Source organism: Lathamus discolor, chromosome 6 (assembly GCF_037157495.1).
Source record: "Lathamus discolor isolate bLatDis1 chromosome 6, bLatDis1.hap1, whole genome shotgun sequence".
In the NCBI taxonomy this organism is placed as follows: Eukaryota; Metazoa; Chordata; class Aves; order Psittaciformes; family Psittacidae; genus Lathamus; species Lathamus discolor.
Window position 1 is genome coordinate 51937518 of NC_088889.1, and position 14564 is coordinate 51952081.

Below are 14564 nucleotides of genomic sequence, written 5' to 3' on the forward strand. Positions count from 1 at the left end.
GGCCTTACCAGGCTGAGAGGAGATCAACTGTGTTGAGGACATGGTTGAGGAGGGAGAAGATGCAGGTGAAGACATTGGGCTGGTTTTGGCTGTGGAGGGTGCAGAGGACTCTGTTGAAGGTGACTCTCTCGGAGCACTCATTGTCTGGGAAGACGGCTTGGGCCACAGAATTGTAGGTGTTGGCTTGGGACTGGTGGTTGGGGCTGATGTGGAAGTAGCAGTAGGTGGCAGCCAGGTGCTGAGTGAGCTGCTGGGTACACGCACAGAGCTGGGACTTGGAGATGTCCTTGTGTGTGGTACTTCTGTGCTGCTTGTGGTGATGGCCTCTCTGGAGACAGAGGTCTTGGAGGTGCTGCTGGCAGAGGTGGTGGCGGAGGTCTTGTGCGTTGTCAGAGGTGGCACGATATGTGGCACGGTTGTCTCTGTGTGAGTGAAGGCTGTTGGGAGGAAAGCATGGGTCAGTTGAGGATGACTGGGTAAGAGAGGAAGGCAAAGGCAGTAGGCAAAACTCCCAGACTGTGTGCATGTGCAAGAAAGGCAGAGTCTTGCTGTACAGTCTTGCCAGGCAAAAGAAAGGAGTGGGTTGCTGCCTTCTCCCCCTGCTCCATCCCAGCATGTGCCCCAAAAGATGGGGACAAAGACAGCACCAGAAGGTCCCTTCTAATATGCAAGCACCCTCTGCCTCTCCAAAAATAGAAGCTTCTCAAAACATGTGTGTTTTCCATAAAGGAACAGGCACACTGTAACCACTGCCCCTTCCACACAGTAGTCCAGGCTCTGTGGGAGAAACCTGTGCCTCGCGGCCTTTTCCAAGGCAGGCCATGCCATGGTACTGATGCCAAAGGAAGAGGGAACGGGGAGCAACTACCAAAACAAATGCCCAAACAGCCTGTGATACTTGGAAGAAATAAGGCAGGAATGACAGAAGCATGATCTCTGGGAACAGAAGGCAGAACAGTGAGAAGGGAAGAGGGACCCTTACCAGGCTGAGAGGAGATCTGCCATGTTGAGGACACAGCTGAGGAGGGGGAAGATGCAGGTGAAGACATTGGGCTGGTTTTGGCTGTGGAGGGTGCAGAGGACTCTGTTGAAGGTGACTCTCTTGGAGCACTTGTTGTCTGGGAAGATGGTTTGGGCCATAGGGTTGTAGGTGTTGGCTTGGGACTGGTGGTTGGGGCTGGTGTGGAGGAGACTGTGGAAGTAATAGTAGGTGGCAGCCAGGTGCTGAGTGAGCTGCTGGGGATAGGCACAGAGCTGGGACTTGGAGATGTTCTTGTATGGGGGACTTCTGTGCTGCTTGTGGTGACAGCCTCTCTGGAGACAGAGGTCTTGGAGGTGCTGCTGGCAGAGGTAGTGGCGGTGGTCTTCTGCGTGGTGAGATGTGGCACGATGTGTGGCAAGGTTGTCTCTGTGTGGGTGAGGGCTGTTGGGAGCAAAGCACAGGTTAAATGAATCTGATCAAGTAAGAGGGGAAGGCAAATGCGGTGGTCTTTAGCTGGGGCCACGTGGCACAAAGGCAGTGTCTTGAGTTCTACCAGGAAAGAATGAGGCGTGGGTCTCCGCCTCCTAGATCTAACCTGCTAACCAAGAATGTCCCCCAAAATAGGGGAAAAAGGACACCACTTGAAGGGTTCCTTCCAACATGCAAGAACCCTCTGCCTCTCCAGGGAGAGAAGCCTCTCCGAATGTTTCTCCCACAAAGGAACAAGCACAGTGCAACAACTGTCTCCTCACAGAAAAGAGGAAAGGCTCTGTGGGAGAGACCTGTGCCACACGGCCTTTTCCAAGGCAGGCCATGCCATAGTACTGATGCCAAAGCAGGCAGGAACAGAGAGCAACTACCAAAACAAATGCCTAGCAGCCTGTGTTGCTAGGAAAGAAGGAAGAAGGGAAGAAAGAAGAAATGCAGAAGGAAGGAATTGTGGTAGCTGCAAAGAAAAGGTAGGAGAGTGGGAAAGGCTGGAGGCAGCTTTACCAGGTTGAGAGGAGATCCACCATGTTGAGGACACAGTTGGTAAGGAGGAATATACAGCTGAAGACATTGGGCTGGTTTTGGCTGTGGAGGGTGCAGAGGACTCCGTTGAAGGTGACTCTCTTGGAGCACTTGTTGTCTGGGAAGATGGTTTGGGCCATAGGGTTGTAGGCGTTGGCTTGGGACTGGTGGTTGGGGCTGATGTGGAGGAGACTGTGGAAGTAGCAGTAGGTGGCAGCCAGGTGCTGGGAGAGCTGCTGGGGACAGGCACAATGCTGGGACTTGGAGATGTCCTTGTGTGGGGGACTTCTGTGCTGCTTGTGGTGACAGCCTCTCTGGAGACAGAGGTCCTGGAGGTGCTGCTGGCAGAGGTGGTGGCAGTGGTCTTGTGCGTGGTCAGAGGTGGCACGATGTGTGGCACGGTTGTCTTTGTGTGAGTGAAGGCTACAGGGAGGAAAGCAGAGGTCAACTGAGGGTGATGGGGTAAGAGGGGAAGGCAAAGGCAGTGGGCGGAAGTCCAGGGCTCTGGGCAAGTGCAAGAAAAGCAGAGTCTTGCTGTACGGAGTCTTGCCAGGCAAGAGGGGAGGAGTGGGTGTCTGCCTTCTGCCCTCCTCCTCCAACCCAGCATGTGCCCCTAAAGAGGGGGACAAAGACAGCACCTGAAGGGTGCCCTCCATAAAGCAAACATCCCTTGCCCCTCCAGGGAGAGAAGCATCTCCAAATGTGTATATTTCCCTTGAAGGAACAGGCACAGTGTAACTACTGCCCCCTCCAGACCAGAGGCCAGACTGTGTGGGAGAAACCGTTGCCCAGTGGCTGATACTGAAGCTGGCCATAGCAAAGTACTGATGGCAATGGAAGCAGGAATGGAGGGCAATCACAAAAAAAAATAAAAATGCAGTAGCCTGTGCTGCTATGATGGATGGCAGGTAGGAAGAATGGAAGTGTGGGTGGGAGGAAGGAAGCGGGGCTAGGGGAACTGAAGGTTGGGTGGGAGAAAGGAAAAACAGGGAAGGATGGAGAGAGAGATGGAATAAAAGATAGTAGGAAAGATGGAAACATAACAGATTGGAAGATAAATCAGAGAAGTGCTAAGGGCAGGAGTGAGCTTTACCAGGCTGTGAGGAGGTCCGCCATGTTGAGGACACAGCTGAGGAGGGGGAAGATGCAGGTGAAGACATTGGGCTGGTTTTAGCTGTGGAGGGTGCAGAGGACTCTGTTGAAGGTGACTCTCTTGGAGCACTTGTTGTCTGGGAAGATGTTTTGGGCCATAGGGTTGTAGGTGTTGGCTTGGGACTGGTGGTTGGGGCTGGTGTGGAGGAGACTGTGGAAGTAACAGTAGGAGGCAGCCAGGTGCTGAGCGAGCTGCTGGGGAGAGGTGCGGAGCTTGGACTTGGAGTCCTTGGACTTGAAATCCTTGTGTGTGGGACTTCTGTGCTGCTTGTGGTGACAGCCTCTCTGGAGACAGAGGTCTTGGAGGTGCTGCTGGTAGAGGTGGTGGTGGTGGCCTTGTGCATGGTCAGAGGTGGCACGATGTGTGGCATGGTTGTCTCTGTGTGAGTGAAGGCTGTTGGGAGGAAAGCAGAGGTCAACTGAAGGTGAGCGGGTATGAGTGGAATGCAAGGCAAAGGTGGTGGGCAAATGTCCCAGGGTAAGAACGTACAAGAAAGTCAGCCTCATTATACATTGTGTCTTGCAGGGCAAAAGGAAGGTTGAGCTTCTGTTTCTTCCCTAAGCCCCCCCATTCTGCTTAGACCCATTCAGGACCAATGTGTGTGCCAGTCAGCAGTGGGTTGGTCCTAGCTGCATGGTAAGTGCTCAACATCTGCTCTTTCACTTCCCCATCAGCAGGAAAGGGAAGAGAATTGGAAGCGCAGAAGCAAAAACGCCCACATGCATCCAGATACACTCAGATTTCAGAACTGAAGATACCAAAGAAAAACAAACTAAAACCCCCACAAGATGCAAAAGGGTTTGCCACAAGAGACCAAAGGCCAGTCAGTCTCCCTGTGATGGGTATGGCATTCTTGGTATGGAGAATCAGCTTGGTCCTTCACTTTGCCTCTGGGTCCTGGCTGTGTCAACGACCAACATTTTGTCCACCCTTTAACCACATTGTATCAGACAGGAGAAGAAACGGGGAAAACCTGGATGCTGTGCAAGCACTCAGCCACATCTAAATCACTTGTGAGCTATCAATGCTGATGTGGACACACATCTTTAACACAGCACCAGACAACTTGCTGTAAAAAATATTAGTTCCATCCCAAAGTCAGTCCACCAGGCCCTAAGCTGACCAAAGGCAGCGGGAATACATGGCTAATAGCCAAAACAAATGTGTGAGTGCCTTATAGCTCATAAGGGGAAGGAAGGAAGGATGGAGAGATAGATGGATGGATGAAAGTATGCATGCATGCATGCATGGATGGAAGCATGCATGCATGCATGTATGGATGGAAGCATGCATGCACGCATGCATGGATGGAAGCAAGGGAAAAAGAATGCAAGCAAGAAAGTAAACGTGAAAGTTGGGAACAGAAGTCAGGGTAGTGGGAAGAGTAGGAAGGAGCCATACCAGGCTGAGAGGAGATCCACCGTGTTGAGGACACAGTTGAGGAGGGGGAAGATTCAGGAGAAGACATTGGGCTGGTTTTAGCTGTGGAGGGTGCAGAGGACTCTGTTGCAGGTGACTCTCTTGGACCTCTCGTTGTTGGGGAAGACAGCTTGGGCCATAGAGTTGTAGGTGTTGGCTTGGGGCTGGTGGTTGGGGCCAATGTGGAGGAGACTGGGGAAGTAGCAGTAGGTGGCAGCTGGGTGCTGAGGGAGCTGCTGGGGACAGGAGACAAACTTGGAGACATCCTTGTGTGTGGGACTTCTGTGCTGCTTGTGGTGACAGCCTCTCTGGAGACAGAGGTCTTGGAGGTGCTGCTGGCAGAGGTGGTACCAGTGGTCTTCTGCGTGGTCAGAGGTGGCACGATATGTGGCAAGGTTGTCTTTGTGTGTGTCATGGCTGCTGGGAGGAAAGCACAGATCAGTTTAAAGTGGCAAGGTAAGAGGGGAAGGACAATGATACAGGCACTTTTGTGGTAGAATCTTCATGCTAGATTATGGGCAAGTAGGTCAGAAGCAAGTTCTGCATTTTCTTTTTTTTTTTCCTTCCTTGGATGAATGAATGTGGCCATGACTCCCAATATACCTCATCCAATCCTGCTGCTTCTGAGATTTGCAGGCTGGTGATGATTTTTAAATTTGCCATGTAGCAATTTGCCTCTGTCTGATTCTTCATAGAGGTCTTGATATAGGAAGAGGTATCTCTACTTTCACATGCGAGCCACTGGTTTACAGGTAGTTTACAATATGCCTGCTTCAGACTGTGTTGAAAAGGATGCATGGGAGAGCCAAGGCTAGTGAAGGTACAGGCATTGGCCATGGATGTCTCTTAGCTCTCTCCTGACCAGAGCACTCACCTGTTACTACTTTACTAGTTGGAGTCCTAGCTCTTGTTGGCTCCCTTGCTACAAAGAAAGGGACGAGAGAAAAGAATGGTTGAGTCTTGGGAAAGAGTCTAGGCAAAGCATTTTGTGGCATCTCTTCAAAGGAGACTGTTCTAGTCAACACCAAGGCAACCCAGGCATGTGGAGCCCTATCAGTCTAAGTGGGATAACTTTAGTCTGGAATTGAGTGTACACCTTTTTGCCCACCCTCCACTGTTGAATCTTTTGCACACAGGGACAGCACTGGCCAAGGGGATGGCATTTGTTGACCCACATTTTCATGGCTGTGTCAGGGCTTGGACATCCTTTGGATGGAGAACTTGCCTTGTGTTCTGTTTCTCACTCAAAACTGTCCTGAGGTGTAAACTGGATGTATGTTTCCAGTTTCACTGCCTTCTACTTCCCCCATTGTGCATTATCAGGGCACCACTGTAACTGGAGAGAGTGTATGTTAGCTTGTCTCTGATTGCTAGTTGTAGGGTAGGAACTCACGCATGACTGTACCCTGATACCTCTGTGCCCCAGAAACAAATCCCTGAAGTGGTAAGGGAAGAAGATGCAGTTGGGGTCATGTGTGGGCCAGTCCCAACACCTGCCTGGAACCCAGGAGTCCCGTGGCAAAAGCAGTGGGAATTAAGAATGAATACCAGAAGTGAAGCCTGTGTGGGATATGCTGCTTAGGAGAGAATGAACGGGTGGGAGCTGGAAGGAGCAGCTAGGCAGCATAAAGGACAGAAAGGAGCCTTACCGGGATATGATGGTCTCAACCGTGTTGAGGGCACAGTAGAGGAGGGGGAAGAAGCAGATGAAGCTGAGGTGGCAGTTAAAGAGCTGGGACTTGGAGACATCTTTGTCAGTGGGGCTTCTGGGCTGCTGGCATGGACGGTCATTCTTGGGACAGAGGTGCTGCTGGTGGATGTGGCAGGGGTGGTCTTCTGTGTGATGTGATGCTGCACAAGGTGTGGCTTTGTTGGGCTTCTGTGGGTGACAGCTACAGAGAGAAAAGCACAGGTTTATTGAGGGTGGCACGGCAAGAAGGGAAGGCAAAGGAGGTGGGCAATCCCCGAGTAGAAGCTCCAGAGTATGAGTGCGGGTAAGAAAGGCAAGACCAGACCACACTGAGTATTATTGGGCAAGCGGGATAAATGGACCAATGGCTGGCTTCCATTCAAAAAAATATATGGCAAGAACTGGGCCTGAAGGGTACCTTTACACAATTCAACACCCCCTGCCTCTTTCTGGAGGTCCTGGGGAAATAAAAGCCTCTCTGGATGTGCATGTCTCCCCTCCAAGGAGTTCCAGACCGAGCAAGAACATCATCTGGAAAAGCTGGGGTAAGTGAAGCAGAGTCTTAGGTCAAGGGCATCTCTCAGCTGCCTCTTAGCTACTGGGACATGGTAGTGCAGGGTGGTTGCTTGGGTTCTCTCACTCTCTGTAAAGTAAGAAAGAATGGATATAAGTAATGGGTGGGAACTCGTAAGGCTCCTAAAGTGGCTTGTGATACTTCCTCAGAGGAAGCTGTAATTGCTGGCACAAGAAGATCCAGATGTGTGAACCCCAACAGTGCTTTGTGGGAAACGCCAGGTTTGGGAGAGAGTGTACATGTGCCCTGGCACTAGAGTAGACTTCTCCACTGCACACTGTCCCAGCTTCTTGTGTCAGTTGCTAAATTTGTAAATGACTAGTTTAGCAATTCACGTTGTCACACAGCCACAGAGGAGACTGTCCTTTTTGGGATATGGAGTACCTGACATTCCAAAGTAAAATTTCTTTCTTTATATATTTATTTTTGCCTAAATTTGGAGGAAGCGTAGTGTATGGCCCCAAAAAGAAATGTTAGCTTTAAAATGATATTTGGATGTCAGATGTTTGCTCCACTGGCAAGACACAGAAATTTTCATTTTTATCACCCTTCTTCGGTTACCCATGTACTTTCCCATTTATTTGCAATTTTAAGACAACTAGTAAGAATTCTTGAGTTTTGGTTTTTTTAAATCCATTGTTGTGCATCTTGTAAATGGTGGCTTCACTTGGCAGATACCAAAAAAGTCATATTTACCTTCTGTTGTTAGTTCGGGTTTGCTGGAAGTTGTGATCCGAGATGTGGTTTGAGTAGGTATTGAGGTGGTTGTAGTTTCCTTTTTGATAGTGGTCTGGAAGGGTGGTGAGGTGAACCTTACTTGTTCTGTCTCTGTTGAAGCAGCGGTTGATGAGGCAACAGGTGTAGGCTTTGGTTTAGGGGTCATAGCTCTTTTTGTTGAGGTAGTTATGGAAGGGGTACTGATGGATGTAGTCATGTTTGGTGTGGTAAAAATTGATGTAGTATGTTCTTTTGGAGGAAAGTTAAATAATGTAACATGAGTAATCAATTAATTGAATTTTCATAAATAGACAATTTATGAAGCTACCCATATTCCAGAAACCCAGTCTTCACCCTCGATTTTGTGAATATTTTCTGTGTAATTCTTTATATTCATGTTCTCACAAGCTTGCCAAACCTCTCTCTACTTGTATTTGTTTTCTATTGTCTCATAACTTTCTTTGTTCTAATTTGCTGTATTTTTCCTAGGTTTTATATATTTTTTTCTAAGAAGTCAGCTTTTTTTTGGCTAAAGTCTGTATGGGCTTTGCACAAATGATTATTTATTGGATATTCTTATTATCCAAATCAGCCACAGATTCAGCTTTCCATAATTTGTACATACAAATTACAAAGCTACATACCATCATACTATAGGACCTTCCTTGTCCCAGTGTACAAATCATCTGTCACAATGGCAGTGTTTGAAATTGTGTTTTGACTGCTATGGGACCTTTTTTTAACCCTGCTTTCTCTGTTAGCCTGGGTCCAGGATGGCTTATTAGTTGAAGTGCATGTTAGTGTGAAGCTACACATTATTACGAGTCTCCACGGTCACAGAATCAAAAAGTAATTTATGGTGGAGGAATCATCCTCCTGGGAGCAGGACTCTAGAGTCCCAAACAAAGCTGCTGCACTGATACCCATGTGATTCTGCTTTGGAGCCTGCTCACATTGTTCAGAGTTAATAGGTTGGGTGCTCCTTGAATATGACTGCATAACTGAACCAGTTGTGGATAAGAGGCTGAAGTTGAGCTAATAAATCCAGCTGGAGTTGAACTGGTGCTTTGCTTGTAGAGCTTCTAATGTGCTTCTGGGATGAGGCACACAAATGATTTTGGTTGTGTTTTTAACCTAATGTCTATAACCTTCCTATTTCCATGCACTTTTGATCTACATTTCTGAACATTTCTGGTTTATAAACTTCTTGCTGGAGCCCTAGTAGCCTTTGCCTGCTTCATTATTTGTAGTCTTACATTTGGATATTCAGACAGCTTGCAATGCTTTCTTAGTAGGGTGGTATCTCAACTATGTATAGAGTGAGCTTATTCTACTTTAGTTTAGACAGTAACACTAAAACCCTACTAGTTGTTGACACTATTTACTATCATTTATTTTAGACAGTAGCACTAAAAACCTACCAGTAGTTGACATTATTGTGCCAAGAGGTGATGTTGGTGAAGTTACTGGAACCGTGATTTTTGAGGTTGCTGTGGGATTTGTAGTCTCAATTGATACAGAAGCTGCAGAAGAAGAAATACTAGGTACCATTGGTAGGCTACTTGCGGTAGAGCCTCTTGATACTTTAGGCTGCACTGTTGTTACTAAGAGACAAAGAAAAAAAGGATAAATAGTTCTTGATAATCTGTTTATAATACAACTATACAAATTGAAAATTGTTTTCTGAAATAAAAACACTCTTAATAACTATTAGTAGTAACTACTATTAAAAACCATTACCTTTTACATGAAACATTTTAGAGAAGTTATCCATCTATTCCTTTGCTACTATGTGCAGTGAATACATTAAACAGTAAAATGAAGAAAAATGCATAAAGCTTCTGCACGAATTCAAGTGAATTTGCCATAAGTATTTGTGCATAGCAGCAGAGATGGAATTGTATTTTATTATTCACTCAGCAATAGTGTACATTTTCTAATACCATCTGACTTTGGAGAAATTAACAGAATTTATGAAGACAGGCTGAGAAAGTTGGGGCTGTTCAGCCTGCAGAAGAGAAGGCTGCGTGGTGACCTCATAGCAGCCTTCCAATATCTGAAGGGGGCCTATAAGGATGCTGGAGAGAGACTCTTCATTAGGGACTGTAGTGACAGGACAAGGGGTAACTTGTTAAAACTTAAACATGGGAAGTTCAGATTAGATATAAGGAAGAAGTTCTTTACTGTAAGGGTGGTGAGGCACTGGAATGAGTTGCCCAAGGAAGTTGTGAATCCTCCATCCCTGGCAGTGTTCAAAGCCAGGTTGGATGAAGCCTTGGGTGACATGGTTTAGTGTTAGGTGTCCCTGCCCATGGCAGGGGGGTTGGAACTAGATGATCTTAAGGTCCTTTCCAACCCTAACTATTCTATGATTCCAATTTCTAGCAAATTTAAGATCAGTATATATAGACTCCTTTCCTGGATGAGGCTATATGGATTTGGTATGGTCAGTCACGCATTTCCACTAAGACCTTCCTAAAATTGTTATACGGACAGTCATCACTAAGAATGGTGATGAATTTTTTGTAGAATCATAGAATGGTTTGGGTTGGAATGGACCTTCAGAAGCCACTTAGTGCAACCACCCTTGCAACCAGCAGGGACATCTTCAACTAGACCAGGTTGCTTGAAGTCCCATACAGCCCAACATGGAATGGGCCATCCATAAGCTCTCTGACATCCTCTTCCAGTGTTTCATCATAGAAAATGTCTATCTAGTCTGAATCTACCCACTTTTAAGGGTAAAAGCATTACCTCTTGTATTATTGCTACAGGCCCTGATAAAATATCTGCTTAATCTTTCTTATAAGCCCCTTTCAAGTACTGAAAGGCCACAATAAGATCTCTGTGGAACCCTCTCTTCTCCAAGCTGAACACAACCCCAACTCTCTCAGCCATTCCTCATAGCAGCAGTGTTCCCTCCCCCTGATCATTTTTGCGACCCTCCTCTGCACCTGCTCCACCAGGTCCATGTTCTTCCCATACTAAGGGCTCTACAGCTGGATGCAGTACCCCAGGTGGTGTCTCACCAGAGAAGAGGGGCAGAATCACCTCCCTTGACTTACTGGCCCACACTTATTTTGATGCATCCCGGGTATATCGCTAATTTTCTGGGCTGTGAGCATACACTGTTGGCTCACATACAGTTTTTCTTCCACCAGTAACCCCAAGTGCTCTTCAGGGCTGCTCTCAATCCTTTCATCCCCCAGCCTATACTGATACTGGGGGTTGCCCTAACTCAGGTGCAGGACCTTACACTTGGCCTTGTTGAACCTCATGAGGTTCACAAGGGCCCACTTCTTGAGCTTGTTCAGGTTCCTCTGAATGCATCCTACCAATCAGGTGTGTCATCCACACCACTCAGCTTGGTGTCATCTACAAACTTGGTGAGACTGAACTCAATGCCTCTGTCCATCAGAGACAAGACAGAAGTCCTTATTCACCAACAGAGATATTTTATTACTGAGTATTTGGAAGTGCCCAAGTAGACTCAGGAAACATCGTTGTCTCATAATTTTTTTCTTCAGGCATCTAGCAAGTATTTCTGGGTAAATTTTTATGATACTTATGAGACCAAATTATTTTTCATTATTGCATCTCCTGAATGTGAAACTGGTGATGCTACTATGTCACGCAAAAAAGGGACATTGCTTACCTTATATACACATATGAGGACATATATATCAATGTATACGTACTAGTTTGGTCAACTATGTAAACTAACCTGTTGAAGGTGGAGATGTTTCAGGTGTGGTACTACTGATTGCATGTCCTGTTGTGTAAAGGTAAAACAGGTTAAGTATGTGAATGAAAGCGTATTAAAAAATTCCAAAAAAGGTAAATTTTAGATTGGATTGAAAGGATTGTGTTAATTAGTGAGATATTCCTGAAAATGCTTAATATTATATGCTTCAGTGGTAAACTTCACATCAAAGGACTTAAATGACAAAGAAGTCACTATATCTTATAATAAAAATTATTAAGTTCTTGCTGCCTTTCTTAGGATTTTTATGCTTAAGGGAGTCTCACTTTTCAGGGATAATAGAAATATGCTTTTTGTTTAGAAATAAGATTAATCACTGGCTAAGATTCTGGTTACACAAGTTAGAATTCTGTAATGTGAGGAAAATCGTTCTTGGGTGTGATTTATAACTGTATGAATAAACAAACTGTGCAGCTAGAAACTATCTGAAACATTATTTAATATGATAGGTTTCCATAGAAGTAAACCTCATGGGAATACACCATAAGTTAAAATTATATATTTTAAAAAAATCTTTAAAAAGACATTTGCTAAGTAAATCCCATTAGCTAGGTCTGATCCTTTTCTGTATGTTCCCTTTTTTAATGAAAGCATTTGAATATATCTGAGAGTAACAGCTCTACTGGGGCAGACCCTCATGCAGATCAGAACACTGATTCACTTTCAGGAAGACCTCCATTTTTAAAAGTACTCACATTTACAATGAATGTAACTTTTCATCTTGTTAACGAAAATCAGCCAGGATTATCCAACTCTGTATTATAGCATTCCCCACCCTAAATCTTCTTCTAATTAGTTCTTTTCATTCCTTTACTTACGACATGAAGTTTTACGTACTGGCAATACAGTAATGGGGTTATTTTGAAGGAAACTTATGTTTGGATGAACATGGATTAATTGAGAGGTACTAGGAAAAATACCTTCTTTGAGAATATAGAATGTGTTAGTATTTTTTTCCAGTTACTGTACAGGAAGAGAATGAGTATGTATGGGTTGCTGCTTACCACATGGCATACATCTTTTCTTCTCATAGTCAAAGTATTCATCATGAGAGCAGTTGTAACAGCCTGAAGAAAGGGGAAGAGAAGTTTGGTTTACAATTCTCAGAGACCACCATTTAATTTATACTACTTATTATCTAGTATCTTAGATTTCTGTTACTAAAAAATGGTATTGATTGAATGAGATAAGCATTTCCACTGTCATCCTCAGAAGAAGGATCTGTTCACATAGTAATTCTTTTGCTTTCTCCAAATATATCCATTTGTCTAATAAAAATATTAACTGCTCTCTCCATGTTTTCTTACCTAAGTACAGCATATTCTTTTGATTTGGTGCAAGCCAGAGAATTTCTCTTCATAATAGGCTGAGCTCAATGTAAATCTAGATGTAGTACAGGTACTGAATTGATTATGTACTCAAAGCAGAAGTTGTAAGGTAAAGGTCAGCAAAACTGTTTTAAAGGTAACATCAGAGTATCACTATTTAACTGTGGTATGTCTGTTTTAAAAAACAGCATTGAAAACAATTACTATGTTATTGCTCCCTTGTTTACACTAGGATAGCTTATTACCTTCAATGTTGACATATTTGTAGTTTTGATTTGGACAATTACAAGGTCTGTAATGCCAGGTGCAGTTGTCACTGTTGTAGCCATAGGAATAAGCATCACCATTTCTTTTTTTTTTATGAGAGTTGTAATACTCACAATAAACAGCTGAAAAAGGTAAAAGCAAAAGAGAAATGAGAATTTTTCTAATTAACTTGTTATTTTCAAAGAAATAAAGGGAGGACAAAATTCTGTCATTTAAATTATTAGCTTCAGATGTAAACTGAAATTTGCGCTGAAGTAAAGTAAGTTTTGTCTTTTTAAATGCACTATGAAAATATTTCCACTATTTTTAATGCATAATATAGTGGAATGTTGAAAAGAAATAACCAAAGATAACTCCAGCACTGATTTATAGCACTCATCCTCTTTTTCCCCTCCATATATGGTGTTCTGGAATGCCTTGATACCTTTTTCCTATTTTACAGTGTTCCAGCCAACACAGCTGTCTTTATTTCCTTTCTGTCCACACAGACGGTAATTTTATCATAGCTAAAATGCAACATAATCTTTTTCAATTTCATACTCCTTCTGCTGACAAACTGACAGTTCCCTATGCAGTGGTAGCAAAGGAAACAGTCTGCCTTCCATAACCACATTATTTTCTCTTTCATCCATGGTAAAAAGAAATACAATATTTTGGTTAATTTAGCATAAGTTTAAACTACAGGTTTCAAAACTTAGTTGACTGAAGTCAGCTATTTGCCCATAGAGAAAATGCAAATTTGGAGGTGCTTATTAAGCAATTACCTATGTTGCCATATTAATATACTCACAGTTAGAATAATAATCTCTTCAACTTTTTTAAAGAGAGCTTGATGAAACTTACGACAGAACTCAGGGGTCCTCCAGTCAATGCAGATACCTTTATCTAAGCATGCCATGGCATATACTGCAATGGCATCACACATGCATTCACAGTCACCTCCGATATCACAACCACAGGAGTCTCGAACACAGGCCTCATAATAGGGCATACGATTCACCTGCATTGGAACAACGAAGTAACAAATTTCTTAGGATTCTTTTGTGCCTATTTGTTAAGAAAGTGTTTTTCCCTGAGCTAAACAATGCATGTTCCATTAAATGAGAGTAACTAGTACTTCCTCTGAACACTTGTCAAAGCAATTACAATCCCACTTCATACAAATAATTTTGGCAAGAACATAGGTGTCTCCATATTAACAATAAAAACTGATCATGCTTTTCCAGATATGTATTTCTAAATTCTAGTCTTGAACATATTATGCATAATTAGCTTAAAAAAACACCCAGAACCCTCACATCCACTCAGACATAAGTGTCTGTCAGCTGTATACCCTTTGTGGATATGCATGAGCAATGCAGCATTATCGACATTTCTCACTTGTTTTCACCTTCTGAAAATGGAGCTTTTCCTTCAGAAGGCCTGTTTATAATGAACTATGCAATACTTTTATTTCCACGAAGTGGGTAACTTTAAACAAATAGGAGGGATGATGGTATCTTGCTCTTGGGTTGATCTGCATCTTTTAAGTGATGCTGCTGATTTAGTGATAACGAAGGTTTTCAGGCCTTTCTTAAATTCTATTTTCTAACAGAGGCTAAATTGTTTCAAAAGAGTAAACAGTGCATTAATCAGTATCAGGCATCATCAACAGACTGAC

The 14564-nt window shown here is 44.1% G+C and overlaps 1 protein-coding gene across 1 annotated transcript in view; it reads right to left on the reverse strand.

Moving 5' to 3' along the window:
• Positions 1–14564, reverse strand: part of MUC6 (mucin 6, oligomeric mucus/gel-forming) — a 64196-nt gene that overhangs the window by 7992 nt on the left and 41640 nt on the right. Inside the window, exons 26-38 of the mRNA XM_065682675.1 lie at positions 13748–13904; positions 12883–13026; positions 12314–12376; positions 11271–11318; positions 8968–9150; positions 7526–7795; positions 6215–6457; positions 5440–5487; positions 4548–4982; positions 3087–3539; positions 1976–2416; positions 983–1423; positions 9–437 (exon numbers count right to left, since the gene is read on the reverse strand). Coding sequence (XP_065538747.1) covers positions 9–437; positions 983–1423; positions 1976–2416; positions 3087–3539; positions 4548–4982; positions 5440–5487; positions 6215–6457; positions 7526–7795; positions 8968–9150; positions 11271–11318; positions 12314–12376; positions 12883–13026; positions 13748–13904 — 3355 coding nt within the window. The remainder of the gene's footprint in view (positions 1–8; positions 438–982; positions 1424–1975; positions 2417–3086; positions 3540–4547; positions 4983–5439; positions 5488–6214; positions 6458–7525; positions 7796–8967; positions 9151–11270; positions 11319–12313; positions 12377–12882; positions 13027–13747; positions 13905–14564) is intronic.